This window comes from Aulonocara sp. 'chitande type north' Nkhata Bay, linkage group LG18 (genome assembly GCF_057382095.1).
Source record: "Aulonocara sp. 'chitande type north' Nkhata Bay isolate Kocher_YH1m ecotype deep benthic linkage group LG18, A_spYH_male_GT1.1, whole genome shotgun sequence".
Taxonomy (NCBI): Eukaryota; Metazoa; Chordata; class Actinopteri; order Cichliformes; family Cichlidae; genus Aulonocara; species Aulonocara sp. 'chitande type north' Nkhata Bay.
The window spans coordinates 16,141,181-16,153,813 of NC_141361.1; the positions used below are offsets into that span (position 1 = coordinate 16,141,181).

The 12,633-nt window shown below is 40.6% G+C and overlaps 1 protein-coding gene across 1 annotated transcript; it reads right to left on the reverse strand.

The window, feature by feature from the left end:
• Positions 1-951: 951 nt before the first annotated feature.
• LOC147308268 (uncharacterized) lies at positions 952-2,469 on the reverse strand. Its single transcript, XM_086273443.1, has one exon. The coding sequence runs from the start codon at positions 2,467-2,469 to the stop codon at positions 952-954; it is 1,518 nt and encodes a 505-aa protein (XP_086129569.1).
• Between the last annotated feature and the right edge of the window lie 10,164 nt (positions 2,470-12,633).

A 12,633-nucleotide genomic window follows, 5' to 3' on the forward strand; every position in this document is an offset into this window, starting at 1 on the left:
TTATATTTGGGGTGAAATATCAAGTCTTTTCAAGTAAACCGGTTCAAGTCCAATTCAAGTCCCAGGTCATTGGTGTAAAAGTCCAAGTCAAGTCACAAGTCTTACAACATTTTTTCAAGTCAAGTCTAAAGTCATAAAATTAATGACTCGAGTCTGACTCGAGTCCAAGTCATGTGACTCGAGTCCACACCTCTGATAGAAGCCACTAGAAACAAACTATTCCAGCCTAATTGATGACATTTATGGCATTTGTTTTCTGTGCTGACTGATATGCTGCTCAGTGCTTTGCTGCCTGCTTTTAAATCAGGTGTCACTCTGAACATAAACACAAGCTACATGTGATGTCTCTGATGTGTATCTGTTTCTACCCGTGCTGATGCTAGCATGACTAAAGCTAGCCAAGCAGCAGTAAATATGTGAAGCAAGGCAGAAGGATATACTCATCAAACAAACAGGATCATAAGAATATAAAACCACGAGCACTACAAATGTAACAGAAATATGTTGACATAAAATGGCATGTTATTTGAAATCTACACGAAACAATGACACAACTACTTTTTTTCAATTTTTTCAATTTATTTATTTTTTACCAATTGTCCAAATTAGTCTGTGATTGGCCTTAGTGTGACAGAAATCATATTTATATACAACTAAATATGACTCAGCAAACATGTTTTAAATGGATGATTCCTCACTTGATGACGAATGATCCATTTCCATATTTGCTGAGTCTTAAATTTGATGTCAGTGAACTTTTCAGTGGTTGGTGTTAAAAAAAAGCCCCCAAATCCCCTATGAGCAAGCACTTGGCGACAGTGGAGAGGAAAAACTCCCTCTTAATAGGGAGAAACCTCTGACAGAACCGGGCTCAGGAAGGGGTGGCCTTCTGTCTTGACCGAGAGGGGTTCAAATGTTCACTGACAATTTAGTTGTATATAAATATGATTTTTAGGACTTGATGTTGACACCAATTATGTGAAATTGGGGACGCGCACAGTTCCGCTTCTTCTTGTTCTTCTTCTTCCTTGGCGGAATCTCTGGCAGGCTCTTAACTTCAGTCTTGAGTTCAGCCACCTTGACATTGAGCATTTTCTGTTTGTCTTGTAGACTTTGCAAAGATTCCTGTACAGAAAATGCAGCTGACTCTTCTTTTTCTATCTTCTGTTGTTCTGTGGTGTCTTTTTCTTTCTGAGGCTCCTGCAGAGACCTTGCAGTGGATGGCCGTGAGTCCTCTTTTTCCATCTTCTCCTGTTCTCCAGTCTCGTTTTCTTTCGGAAGCTCAAATTTGTGCATTTCATTTGCAGCAGTGGAATTTTGTTCTTTGTGCTGCTGTGGGATTTTAAGTGAGGAAGCTTTGGCCCCTTTCAGCTCTCGCTCCAGAGACTCTAGCTTCAAATCATGAAGGGCCTTGTTGGGGCAGAGCTGGGATTTCAGGTCACTGATTTCCAGGTTGAGTGTCTCCTGCTCCTGCCTATGTTTAACGGCCTGCTCTTCAAGCTGATTTTGAGCTGCTAGGAGCTGTTTCTGGAGCATCTCAATCTGCTCTTGCTGAATCCTACATTTGAGCTCAAATTCAGCCTCCTTAGAGGACTTCAGTCCTACAGAGTCAGTGTGTGAAGCCTCTGTGGTTGGAGTGGCAGACTCCACACACTGCTCTGTGGTAGGGTGGCTGATTTGGTCCTGCAGGGTAGCAATCACCTCATCCAATATGACCATAGCTTCATTGTCACTTGCGAGAGTGTCTGTCTCACTGATGTCATAGGGCTTATTACTAGAAGCCTCTTCCAGCTGCTCTATGAGGCCTTTAATCGTTTCCTCGTGATTTCGCTCGTTCTCGTGAATTTCTTCACGAAGTTTGTTCACCTGAAACTGGTGATAAGAGGCCCTCTTGTTTGCACCTACCATTTTACAGTAAAGGTCGTTCTGATGGTATTGGGAGGCTTCCAGTTGGTGTCTGAGAGCAGCAATCTCGTGCCAGGGATTAAACGGGGTCCCTCCATTAGGCACAGGGTTTGGTCTGCTGGGGTTCTTCCCATTTCTCTCTCTCTCCATGTCCTCCTTTGCATTTGAAATGGGGAGGGATTCAGCCTTTTCTTTTTCAGGAGTGGCTCCAGTGTTTTTTTGCATTTCTTCATTTTTCGGGTTTGCTCCATCACCCGTGCTGCTTTGAGCTTCAAGAAGAGCCCGGGCATATGCCCGAGTAATTGGTCTTTTTGGTTCTTCAGCCACTCTTTTCTGTTTTTGCTTTTTTTGTTTCTTTGGTTTCACAACCGTTTCCTTTGGTGGTTGTGCCACAGGAGACTTTTTAGTATTTGGTTGTGCGGCTTTATCAACCTCAGGTTTTGGTGTGATGACCATTTCTATTTTTGCTTCTGCCATTGTAGATGCGTCAGCGTTTGCGTGTGCGTTTCTCTGCGTCCGCCTTGTCTTTGTTTTAACAACCAGGTTGCTTTGTGTTTCTGCCATCCGAGATCCACTAAAGTTGGTTGAACGTCTCCCCTATTTATAGGGTTTTCCAGTAGAATGTGCACTGTGACATCACAGGCTGTTCCTGTGATGCGCTGTTCCTTTGAAGTGCCATGATTGGAACAATTCAAAATAAAATGCCCACAAACCTAATGTAAAGGAAAGGCTTTTATTTTGTAGCACATACTGAATTAACACTATAAAAGCTACTCTACAGGAATTGCAGTAAAAAATAAAACAAAAGCAAAATATGTTTTTTAACAGACTTTTTTCCCCCCCACCTACAGCATGCTGTGCTCTGACTCTCACAGGCTTCGGGTCATGCTGAGCAGATTTATTGGATTTTCTTTAAGAACAGCTCAGTTATTAGCCTCACAGAGTTGGGGTTCACAATTATTAAGAATTATTGACAACTCGTAGTTGAATTTCAGTAAACACTGTTATCATTTGCTTGATTTTGCAAGTCTTGGCTTCATCGTCTGTGTTTTCTCAGCGGCGTTGTTTTTCTTTTTTTGCTTTTTTTCTGTTAATCTGATCGCAATCAAGCATCAAATCAAACGTGCTGGCCTGCAAAAGCCACCTGGTCAAAAGTCAGAACAGCAATCTTAGTTGGTCACAGCATGTAATATTCTCATCTCTTATCTTCTCTTCACTTCACTAAACTGTGAACGGGTTCGACGAGAGGTCGCCCGACAGCGACTATAAAGTGATTATACACATAAAAGCGTAGGAGCGCAACACTCTGACTTTGTCATGCAAGCCACAAGATTCTTGAGCAGTAGGAAAACAACCGGTCATGGTCGGTTTCATTTGTTTTCCTTATCAGAAGAATTCTCCTCTGCCTTCTGGCTGAACACAATCAGGAGGCAGTTAGTCAATCTGATTGGTGTATTATTGTTGCGAGATCAGGTTTTAAGGAGGAGGTAATATGTTGTTACAGGCTCGTAGATCTTCACTGCAGTGTCAGTGTCTTCATTTATCCAGGCAACCAGAAAGCAGCCAGCACTCCAAACCTGAAATGATTAGCTGATCAATGAGGTAGAAATTTGGAGAAAAAAAAATCAGTGCGAGTTTTTTCTTCAGTTGGTTAAAAGTGCTGTCAAAAAAGGTTGGGATCAGCTTGTCCTTTATGTGGAATAAAGCTGAATTACCCCGTTTATAATCCAACCATGTGTAAAAGTATACTCCGTGTTCCACTCCTTTTGACCTTTTGACAAAACTTTTGCCCCCATTTTGAAATAACGATCTTGAGAAATGTATAAGAAATAAAATTCACTTGGGTTCGATGTTTATGAGCACTATTGACTTGAACTGGAACAGAAAAGTCAAATTCTCAGCCCAGAGGATATTTGGGCTTTCTGGTGATTTATTGGTTTGAGATTGTGGTTTAAGGGGCATAAAATCTGATGTTTTACTGATATTTTCATTACTAGTACATCCCTACTGTACAATGCAGTTCGGTCTGTTTGTGCTGTGGGCAAACTGATATACTTAATCACTTAGAAAGGGGAATAAATACAGGTGGTGCAACTTGTTTAAATAGATATGATGTGTATAAACACTGTATTTTTATATACATCAAAACGCATTTGCATTTACGTATGACTGAGAAACCACATATGCAACCATAGTGAAAGTTATGGTTGTATATTGTATGTCCACTGAACAAGTGGATGAGAAAGAAGTGGCAGGCCAAAAAAACAACAACAACAAAAAAAAACAAACCCACTGCAGTGGCTGAGCATTATTTGAAAGTCACGTGCTTAAGAAATAGGGGGAAAAATCAGAACCTCAGAGATGTATCTGAGGCCCTGAGTGAAGTGCTCTAATGGACCCTTCAGTTGGATCAACTGAAGGGTCCATTAGAGCACTTCACTCTCATACTGCAGGCTTACTTATTGTTCGTAGAGTATTTAAAAGCAGAATGGGAGGGAGAGCCTTCAGTTTTCAGGCCCCTCTTTTGTGGAGGGGTATTGAGTGTTCCTTCTTGAGTCACTTGTCTCACTGTCTATGTGTTAATAGACCTCCCTCTAATGAATCATACTTGTTATTAAGCTCAGTCTCTCTCCCACAGCATGTCTTTTGTCCTGTCTACCTCCTCTCACCCCAACCAGTAGCAGCAGATGGCCCCGCCCCTCCCTGAGCCTGGTTCTGCTGGAGGTTTCTTCCTGTTAAAAGAGAGTTTTTCCTTCCCACTGTCACCTTGCTAATAGGGGCTCATACGATTGTGAGGCTTTCTCTGTATGTATTATTGTAGGGTTTGCCTTACAATATAAAGCACCTGTTGTTGTGATTTGGAGCTGTATAAATAAAATTGAATTTAACTGATTTGGACTATTTACTACAGAAATGTTCTCAGTAGAAAGGAGACTGTTTCATTAAGGAAAGGTAACCAGAGGAAAATACTGAGGTATGACAAGTTACACCTTAAACATCATACATTTGACAAAATGAGTCAGGTTTACAGAGCATAGCTACGGATCCAGATCTCACATCAGCGCAGATTTTAAAATTGCACTTTTTTTTTAAAAAAAGTGCAATGCTCTCATCATAAGTAGGGGCGATCGTGGCTCAAGAGTTGGGAGTTCGCCTTGTAATCGAAAGGTTGCCGGTTCGAGCCCCAGCTTGGACAGTCTCGGTCGTTGTGTCCTTGGGCAAGACACTTCACCCGTTGCCTACTGGTGGTGGTCAGAGGGCCCGGTGGCGCCAGTGTTCGGCAGCCTCGCCTCTGTCAGTGCGCCCCAGGGTGGCTGTGGCTACATTGTAGCTTGCCATCACCAGTGTGTGAATGTGTGTGTGAATGGGTGGATGACAGGTTGTGTAAAGCGCTTTGGGGTCCTTAGGGACTAGAAAAGCGCTATACAAATACAGGCCATTTACCATAAGTAAATGAGGCTTCTTACTAAAATCAAATCAATGTTTATGGAAATTATTTTTCCATACTGTAATACTTTCATGATGGTTCCCAGTTGATTTTGTGGCTCAGGAGGTCTATTAAGAAGGTCAGCAGTTCAATCGCTGCTTCCCAGTCAGCATGCTGAAGTGTCTTTGGGCAATGTACCAAACTCCAAATTGCCTCTGATGCTTCTATCAGTGTGTGAGTGTGTGTCTGAAAGATAAAGTGTGTATGCATGAAAGCAGTGTGCAAATATGAGCAGCAGTATGCACATTCACATAAGTCATTCCTGTTTTATAAAAGATACTCACCTGTCAGCCAGTTTTAGAGGCTGCGGTGGTTGGAGCCACTGGATATGAGAATACGAGAGAAGCAGGATGACCCTGTATAGGAAGAAGGTTAAAATAATAATGTTTTATGTCCTATTTACTTGATTTAAAGGACTGACTTATAAAAACACTGCCACCACCTGTTTTTTACAGTTTATCTGATCATTGCATTGTCTGACCTTTGGGTGAACTTACTGGGATGTCCACTCATAAGAAGATTGGCAGCAGTCTGGAATGTTTTCCACATGTGAATAATCCTTCTCAGTGTATAATAAAGAACTTCAAAATGTGTTGGAAATGACCTTATGACCCTTTCCAGATTGCTGGGTAAAAACAGTTGCTTAATGTCTTTCCTCCTTGGCATTGTGTTACTCTCCTCCTCTCCTTTCAGACCAGCCAAATGCCAAAACTTCTGCTTTTATATAAGCTGCTGATGTCCTGGCTGTTACTTACCCTCTTAACGCCATTGGAAGCTGTAATGGTATGTTTAATTTTTGACACTCTGCTTCTGAATTCTGGCTTCATGTTTGTTGAATAAATATTGATGTAATGTAATTTTTCCTGTGTTCTGAGGATGTATTTAAATTTTAAGATGAGATTATTTTTATGCCATTTTATGTAAAACCTTTGAACTTTTTTACCATGACTGTACAGCGATTCACCTGGAAAAAACAAACAAACAAAACAGGACTGTAAATCACAACTAATCATAAATGGTTGTTGCTATGTCATGTGATTACTGAATCGCTCACAATTAAATGTGTCACGTTCAGACGTCCTGTTTGAGAGAAGTAAGGCAGTGGCTGTCTGAGCCTCACGGGTACTGCTCCACTTTAACTGCATGATGAAATCATGTCCTCTCCTGTCCTCAGCACTATCAGCCATCGCCGCAGCTTAAACGTGGCCTAAGAGTAAATTTAATCAGGATATTCTCATTTGCCCAAGTCAAACCACAGCCGACAGTGACTAATGTGAAAACCCAGTTCTACTATCCTGTATTAATCCACACTGTGAGGATCAGAAGAGGGCAGTGACAGTCTGCTTTTGTAAAGATGTATTGAAGAGATTGTAGAGCCTCATTGAAAATAAACAAAAGAAGATTAGACCAAGTAATTTCTTCTCTGTACTTTATCAGGCTTTTCAGGTGGCAAGTTTGTATCCCAGGCAAAACCAGTAGTTGGTTAATGCCATGAAGTCCAATGCAGAGGTGAGTTTACTTACTAGAATCAAAATGAATTATTTAGGATGTTCCACCTTCTTCCAAATAATCAAATAGTATGTGTTTATTCAAAAAGACCCTGGCTAGTACTGACAGCAGGTTGGGCACGTTGCTGTAACTTTGGCTGTTATTAAGAATGCTGCTGAATCCATAAGAAGTAGACTGGGCTTGGAAAGTCATTCAAGTACATAAACAGATCAATACAGAACTCGTACGCATTCGCATATCATAGAGGCAAATTAGAGCTTCCTGGTAGGTGGAGTTAATTATTACAACTGGGAGCACCTGGCCAGTCTCCCTGGGCATCTAAAAGTTTGTTTGGTTGGCTGCGGCCTGGTTATTTTAGGTTTTCCTCACACATAACACTCTGCACCTAACACTCACTCACTCCTCCAACTGCTGACACACTGGTGAAACTGACGAACGCATGTTATGAACTTCATTATGATTTATGATTAATAAAGGGAATCTCCCAATATTTGTTTAGGAAAAAACTGACATATAACCAACACCAACCAAACACACAGATACTCAGCTCAAAGAAATTGTTAATCTGTTTCAGCTGCTTTGGTGTTAATGGAATAAAAGCAGGTGCACTAGAGGGGCAACAATGAGAAAACCCCCTAAACAGGAACAGTTTTGTCTTTTCCAACTGTTTTTTTCACTAATTTTTCATATGACTAGGCTCAGTATCACTTCTACTATATAGCATGAGGTGATACCTGGACCTTGCTGAGGTTGCACACATCGTCTAACTCCTCCATCAAAATGTACCATCGCCAGAAACATGGAGTTCCTTTTGGTGAGCTGCACAAGGCTGTAGAGGGTCTGGTATCTGCTCCTTTGTGCAAGGAGGAACAGGATGAGCACTTCCAGAGACAGATACAGACTTCATGAGGTTGGCCTGAGGACCTGATGTCCTCTAGTTAGGCCCTATGCTCACTGCCTGGCATTGTGAAGCCCAATTAGCATTTGCCGTAGCAGATTTTCAGGACCACCGCTGGTGCCCTATGGTTTTTACAAATGAGAGCAGCCATGACAGGCATTATGTTATGTTATGTGATGGTCTTGGAGACATATCCATGGAGGGATGCATACTAAGCAACAGGATCCTGACTGCCATTAGGTATCAGGATGAAAGCCTTGGGTTCCAGCTGGTGCCCAGCTATGCCCGTACTCATGGCGAGAGTATGCAGGCAGTTCCTGAAGGATGAAAGAACTGATCCCATTGATTAGCCCCACGCTCGCCTGACTTAAGTCTAATAGAACACCCCTGGGACATTATGTTTCAGTCTGTCCGACGCTGCCACGTTGCACCAGCGAGCCCTGGTCCAGATCTGGAAGGAGATCCTCCAGGATACCATCTGTCGTTTCATTTCCAAACATTGTCAGGCAGGAATTCAGACAGAGAGATATCCTTTTTTTTTTTTTTTTTTTTCCTAACATGCTACCCAGTATCTATGTCTGTAATGATATCCAACATGCCTTCTGTTCTCAATGAGGTCTGATGTGTTTTTAAAATGTTTCTTTATTTTTTTTAACATCACTACAACATCAACAGAGAAATCATCATTTAGACAGACTGGTTCGTTCGTGGGGTGGTTTTGCAGTTACAGGCACCTCCTCTCATTTATGTCTTTCTGCCATCACTTTGCATTTTCAGGCATGACCTAAAAACAAACAAGCCTAACAGCAAAATTTGTGCATGAGCAGCTTTTGCATCTTAAAGTTTTCCTCAGTATTTTGAACACATTTTTGTCATTTTATTTTACTGAGGCGGAGCAGTTTCCCATTTCCATGGTATTATCACAGAAAGAGCAAATTTATCATGCCAAAGACATGCTACTAAAATTAGCTCTACACATAAAAATACATTTATTTGCTCCCTTTTTTCTTTAATAATCTGGATGTGTAAGGCATGAGAAGTGTAAAGGATCTATTGCTCAGGTGAAACTCACTTTGCACTGTTGCATTTAAAAAGAATGGGTTGTCAGGCTGTGTGTGTTTAAAAAAAGATCCCATCCCAACTGATTTACAGGCTCTGGGTCTGTGTTGTAATGAAAGGTGGCCCTGCTCTGTCATCCTTGTGTAGCAAGTGACGCAAATATTGCTTTTTCTAATTAGACGTCTTAAACATCTTTGATAAGGGAAAACGACATGCAGGTGACTGGCGTAATTTTTTAAAGCTCAACAGTTACACACAGCTCTCACAGCCATGTTACTGTTATTAAGACCGATGTGTTAATAAAAGCTTCAGTGTAATGAACAAAATTAGAGCCATAACTATCTCTGAAGGCTACATAGCAACGTGGTAGAAATTTGGCTGCAGAATTCAACCCTCAGTATGTTGTAGTGCTTGGAGTAAATGTTTCCAGCCTCAAAAAGTCTGGTGAGTCCAAGAGAAACAGACTGTGCCAAATTAAAATGCAATTAAAATGCAAGTAAACAGGATTTCTAAAGGATACATGCTGCTGAGTTTTATATAACTCTTTTACTAATGATCATACCTACAAGCAATTAAAAGAAAAGGTAAATCAGGAAATGATCTGGGGTGGAATCAAACCCGAGTTACCTGCCCTGCCAAGTGCCCTGCCATTAACTTATTTTGACCTTTAATGACCATTAATGTCTATTAATGTAATAATCCATCCACCTTCTTCCTGTTCACCTGGAGCATGGGATAAACTATCACTTGTTATACAGTATCAAGTATAAACATGTCTCCCTGGACTGCTGAATCACAAGATGTAACGCTAAGGGAAATCATGTTATTTGCCAGTAACTACTGTCCGACTGTGAAATCGAATAATCGTGTGATTTCACACAACATAGCCATGACAGGCCATGGTTATTACAGCCACACACATCTCCAAATACCAGCACTCACACTTACATGCAAACTCATAAACAGTCTCCCACTAGAGAAAGTGAAACCAGGTCATGCAGTATTTGTTTATTCTCTTTAAAGAATTACACCTGCAGCACTGATGTAAGCGATACTCAGATGCGAACAGGCCCAAATGTAATAAAACCTTGAGAGGTACTGTGTCTTGCTGATTTGCTTGAAGGCTGCTTGTTTTATTCGGGGCTGACATGTTTACTTCCTCCACAGCTGTCTTGTTGTGTTAGAGGGGTTTTGTGTGTCCTTGCAGTGCCCCTGCAGCACACTATGAGCAATACGGAAGCACTAATTAATCAGCTTAAAAATGTGCAGAGTGTCCACTGGAAAGTGGGGCACCTTCTGGCAGAGGTGAGCATCTGGGGGCAGAGCCCACACCCATGGGCTTCGACTTGGACAGACTAAGTTCCCTGTCCCAGAGAACTGGGTCTGGAACAGTCCAAAGACCAGAGAGTCACCTCCAAGCACACCCAAGGTACAGGAAGGAAGTCTGTCTGTTGGGAAGGAAATGGCAATTGAGGCTGTTTAGGTGGTTTGAGAATTTAGTGAGGGGTATAGGAGACGGTGTGATTAGGGGACTTCACAGTTATAAAGTTGCACAATAGAAGGGAGTGGCTTGTTTCATAGCTCCTGTGATCTGTGCTACATTTAAGCTGTTGACATTAATTACACTCCTATATGGTTTAAAGAAGAATAATTATTATTTTATTTTATTTAATAATAATTTATAATAATTTGAAGTATTCACCCAGCAAAATAGTTGTGAAAAGCGTAAAATGTACTACCTTGCAGCTTGTGTGTTGTAATTGCTGTCTGAACTATAGACAGGAATTACTGTTCTCTGTAAATGTCAAGCATTCAGGGAAAGTTTGTGTATTTTGGTCAGCAATTATTTTCCTTCACGTATAAGCTTTGCTGAGTTTTACAGTTCAGAGGTTCTTCATCTGCTTTGAAAGGGTAAAAAATTTCTATGCTCACTTCTAAACTCTGTTTAAAATAAGTACAATTTCTAATGTCAAAGGTATTAGTGTTCCAACAGTCAACATACACAAATATGAGCTGGGTCTTTCAGTAATAAATATGACTTTTTTTTATTTTGGCCAAACCTTTAGAAAAAGAAAATCACTTCTGGATTCTTGAATAAGGATTTCTAACCAGGAATTTAAACTTTTTATTTAAAAAAAAAAAGAAAGAATGTTATTATTGTTAAAGGTTAAACCTTTCAGTTATCTATTGAAGCAAACTATGGTGAAGTGCTTTCATTTCTGTAAGTCAGCTGGTAAGGTCGTGATTTAAAAGAGACAATAATTGAGCCATGTAAAGAGGCACTGCAGTCGTTTGAATCACATTTGTCTAATAGACAGATGGAGTCTTCACCACACACAGAGGTTAATTAGATATGGAGTTCTGCAGGGTTCCTTGGTAGGACCAGTTCTGTTTACACGACATGCTTCCATTACGTTTTTGTTATTAGAAGGTATAGCATGCATTTTCATTGCTATGTAGATGATACCCAGGTCTATCTGTCAGTGAAGCCAGAAGACAAACACCAGTTACTTAAACTGGAATATTTTGAAAACATAAACATAAAGACCTGTTTCTAAATTTAGATAAAACTGAGGTAATTGTAGTCTACCCTAAAAATCTTAGAAATATGGTATCTAACCAGATGCTTAGTCTTACACAGTGTTACTGGACGGCATTTCCCCTGGCCTCTAATAACAATGTGAAGAATCTTAGAGTAATATTTTACCAGTATATGTCCTTCAAAGCATAATGCATATTAAATTAGGGCTGATTTCTTCTGTTTGTCCAGTATCTCTAAAATGAGAAGCATCCTGACTCAGAGTGATGCTGAAAAACTAGCTCATGCATTCTAGGATGGACTTTTGTAATTTATTCTTGTCAGGTTGCCTTAAAAGCTCCCTGAAAATTCTTCAGTTGATCCAGTGAGAGTAGTGACAGGGAGAGAGAAGGTATTAGCTATATTGTCTTCGCTTCATTGGGTCCCTGTAAAATCCAGAATCAAGTTTAAAAGACTTATTCTCACATACAAGGACTTGAATAATCAGGCCCCATCTTATTTTAAACACCTCACATACTCTATTATCCCAGTAGAGCACTGCAGGTTTACTTTTGGTTCCTAGAGTATTTAAAAGTAGAATGGGAGGGAGAGCCTTCAGCTTTCAGGGCCCTCTTCTGCGGAACAAGGTCCCAGTTTGAATTCTGGAGACAGGCACCCTCTCGACTTTTACGATTAGACTTAAAACTTTTCTTTTTGACAAAGCATATAGTTAGGGCTGGATTAGGTGACCCTGAATCCTCCCTTAGTTACACTGCAATAGACTTAGGGTGCTGGGGGTATTCCCATGATACACTGAGTGTTTCTTCTTTACTCACCTTTTTTCCACTCACTATGTTTTTATACACCTCTCTGTATTTAATCAGTAGTTATGATTCATTTCTTTCTCTGTACCACAGCACGCTTTTGTCTTGTCTTCATTCCCCTCACCCACAGTTGGTCATGGCAGACAGCTGCCCTTACCTGAGTCTGGTTCTGCTGGAGGTTTCTTACTCATAAAATTGAGTTTTTCCTTCCCACTGTCGCCAAGTGTTTCTCATCGGGGGTCATGTGGTTGTTGGTGTTTTCTCTCTATTATTGTAGGGTCTTTACCTTAGAATCCAAAGTGCATTGAGGCTACTGTTGTTGTAATTTGGTTTTATATTAATAAAACTTTCTTTTACTTCTGTTTTTCTCAGTCTATAGACATGGTAGTGTATTCACAGTATTTATTAGGTTATTACGACATGTTTAGTAAGA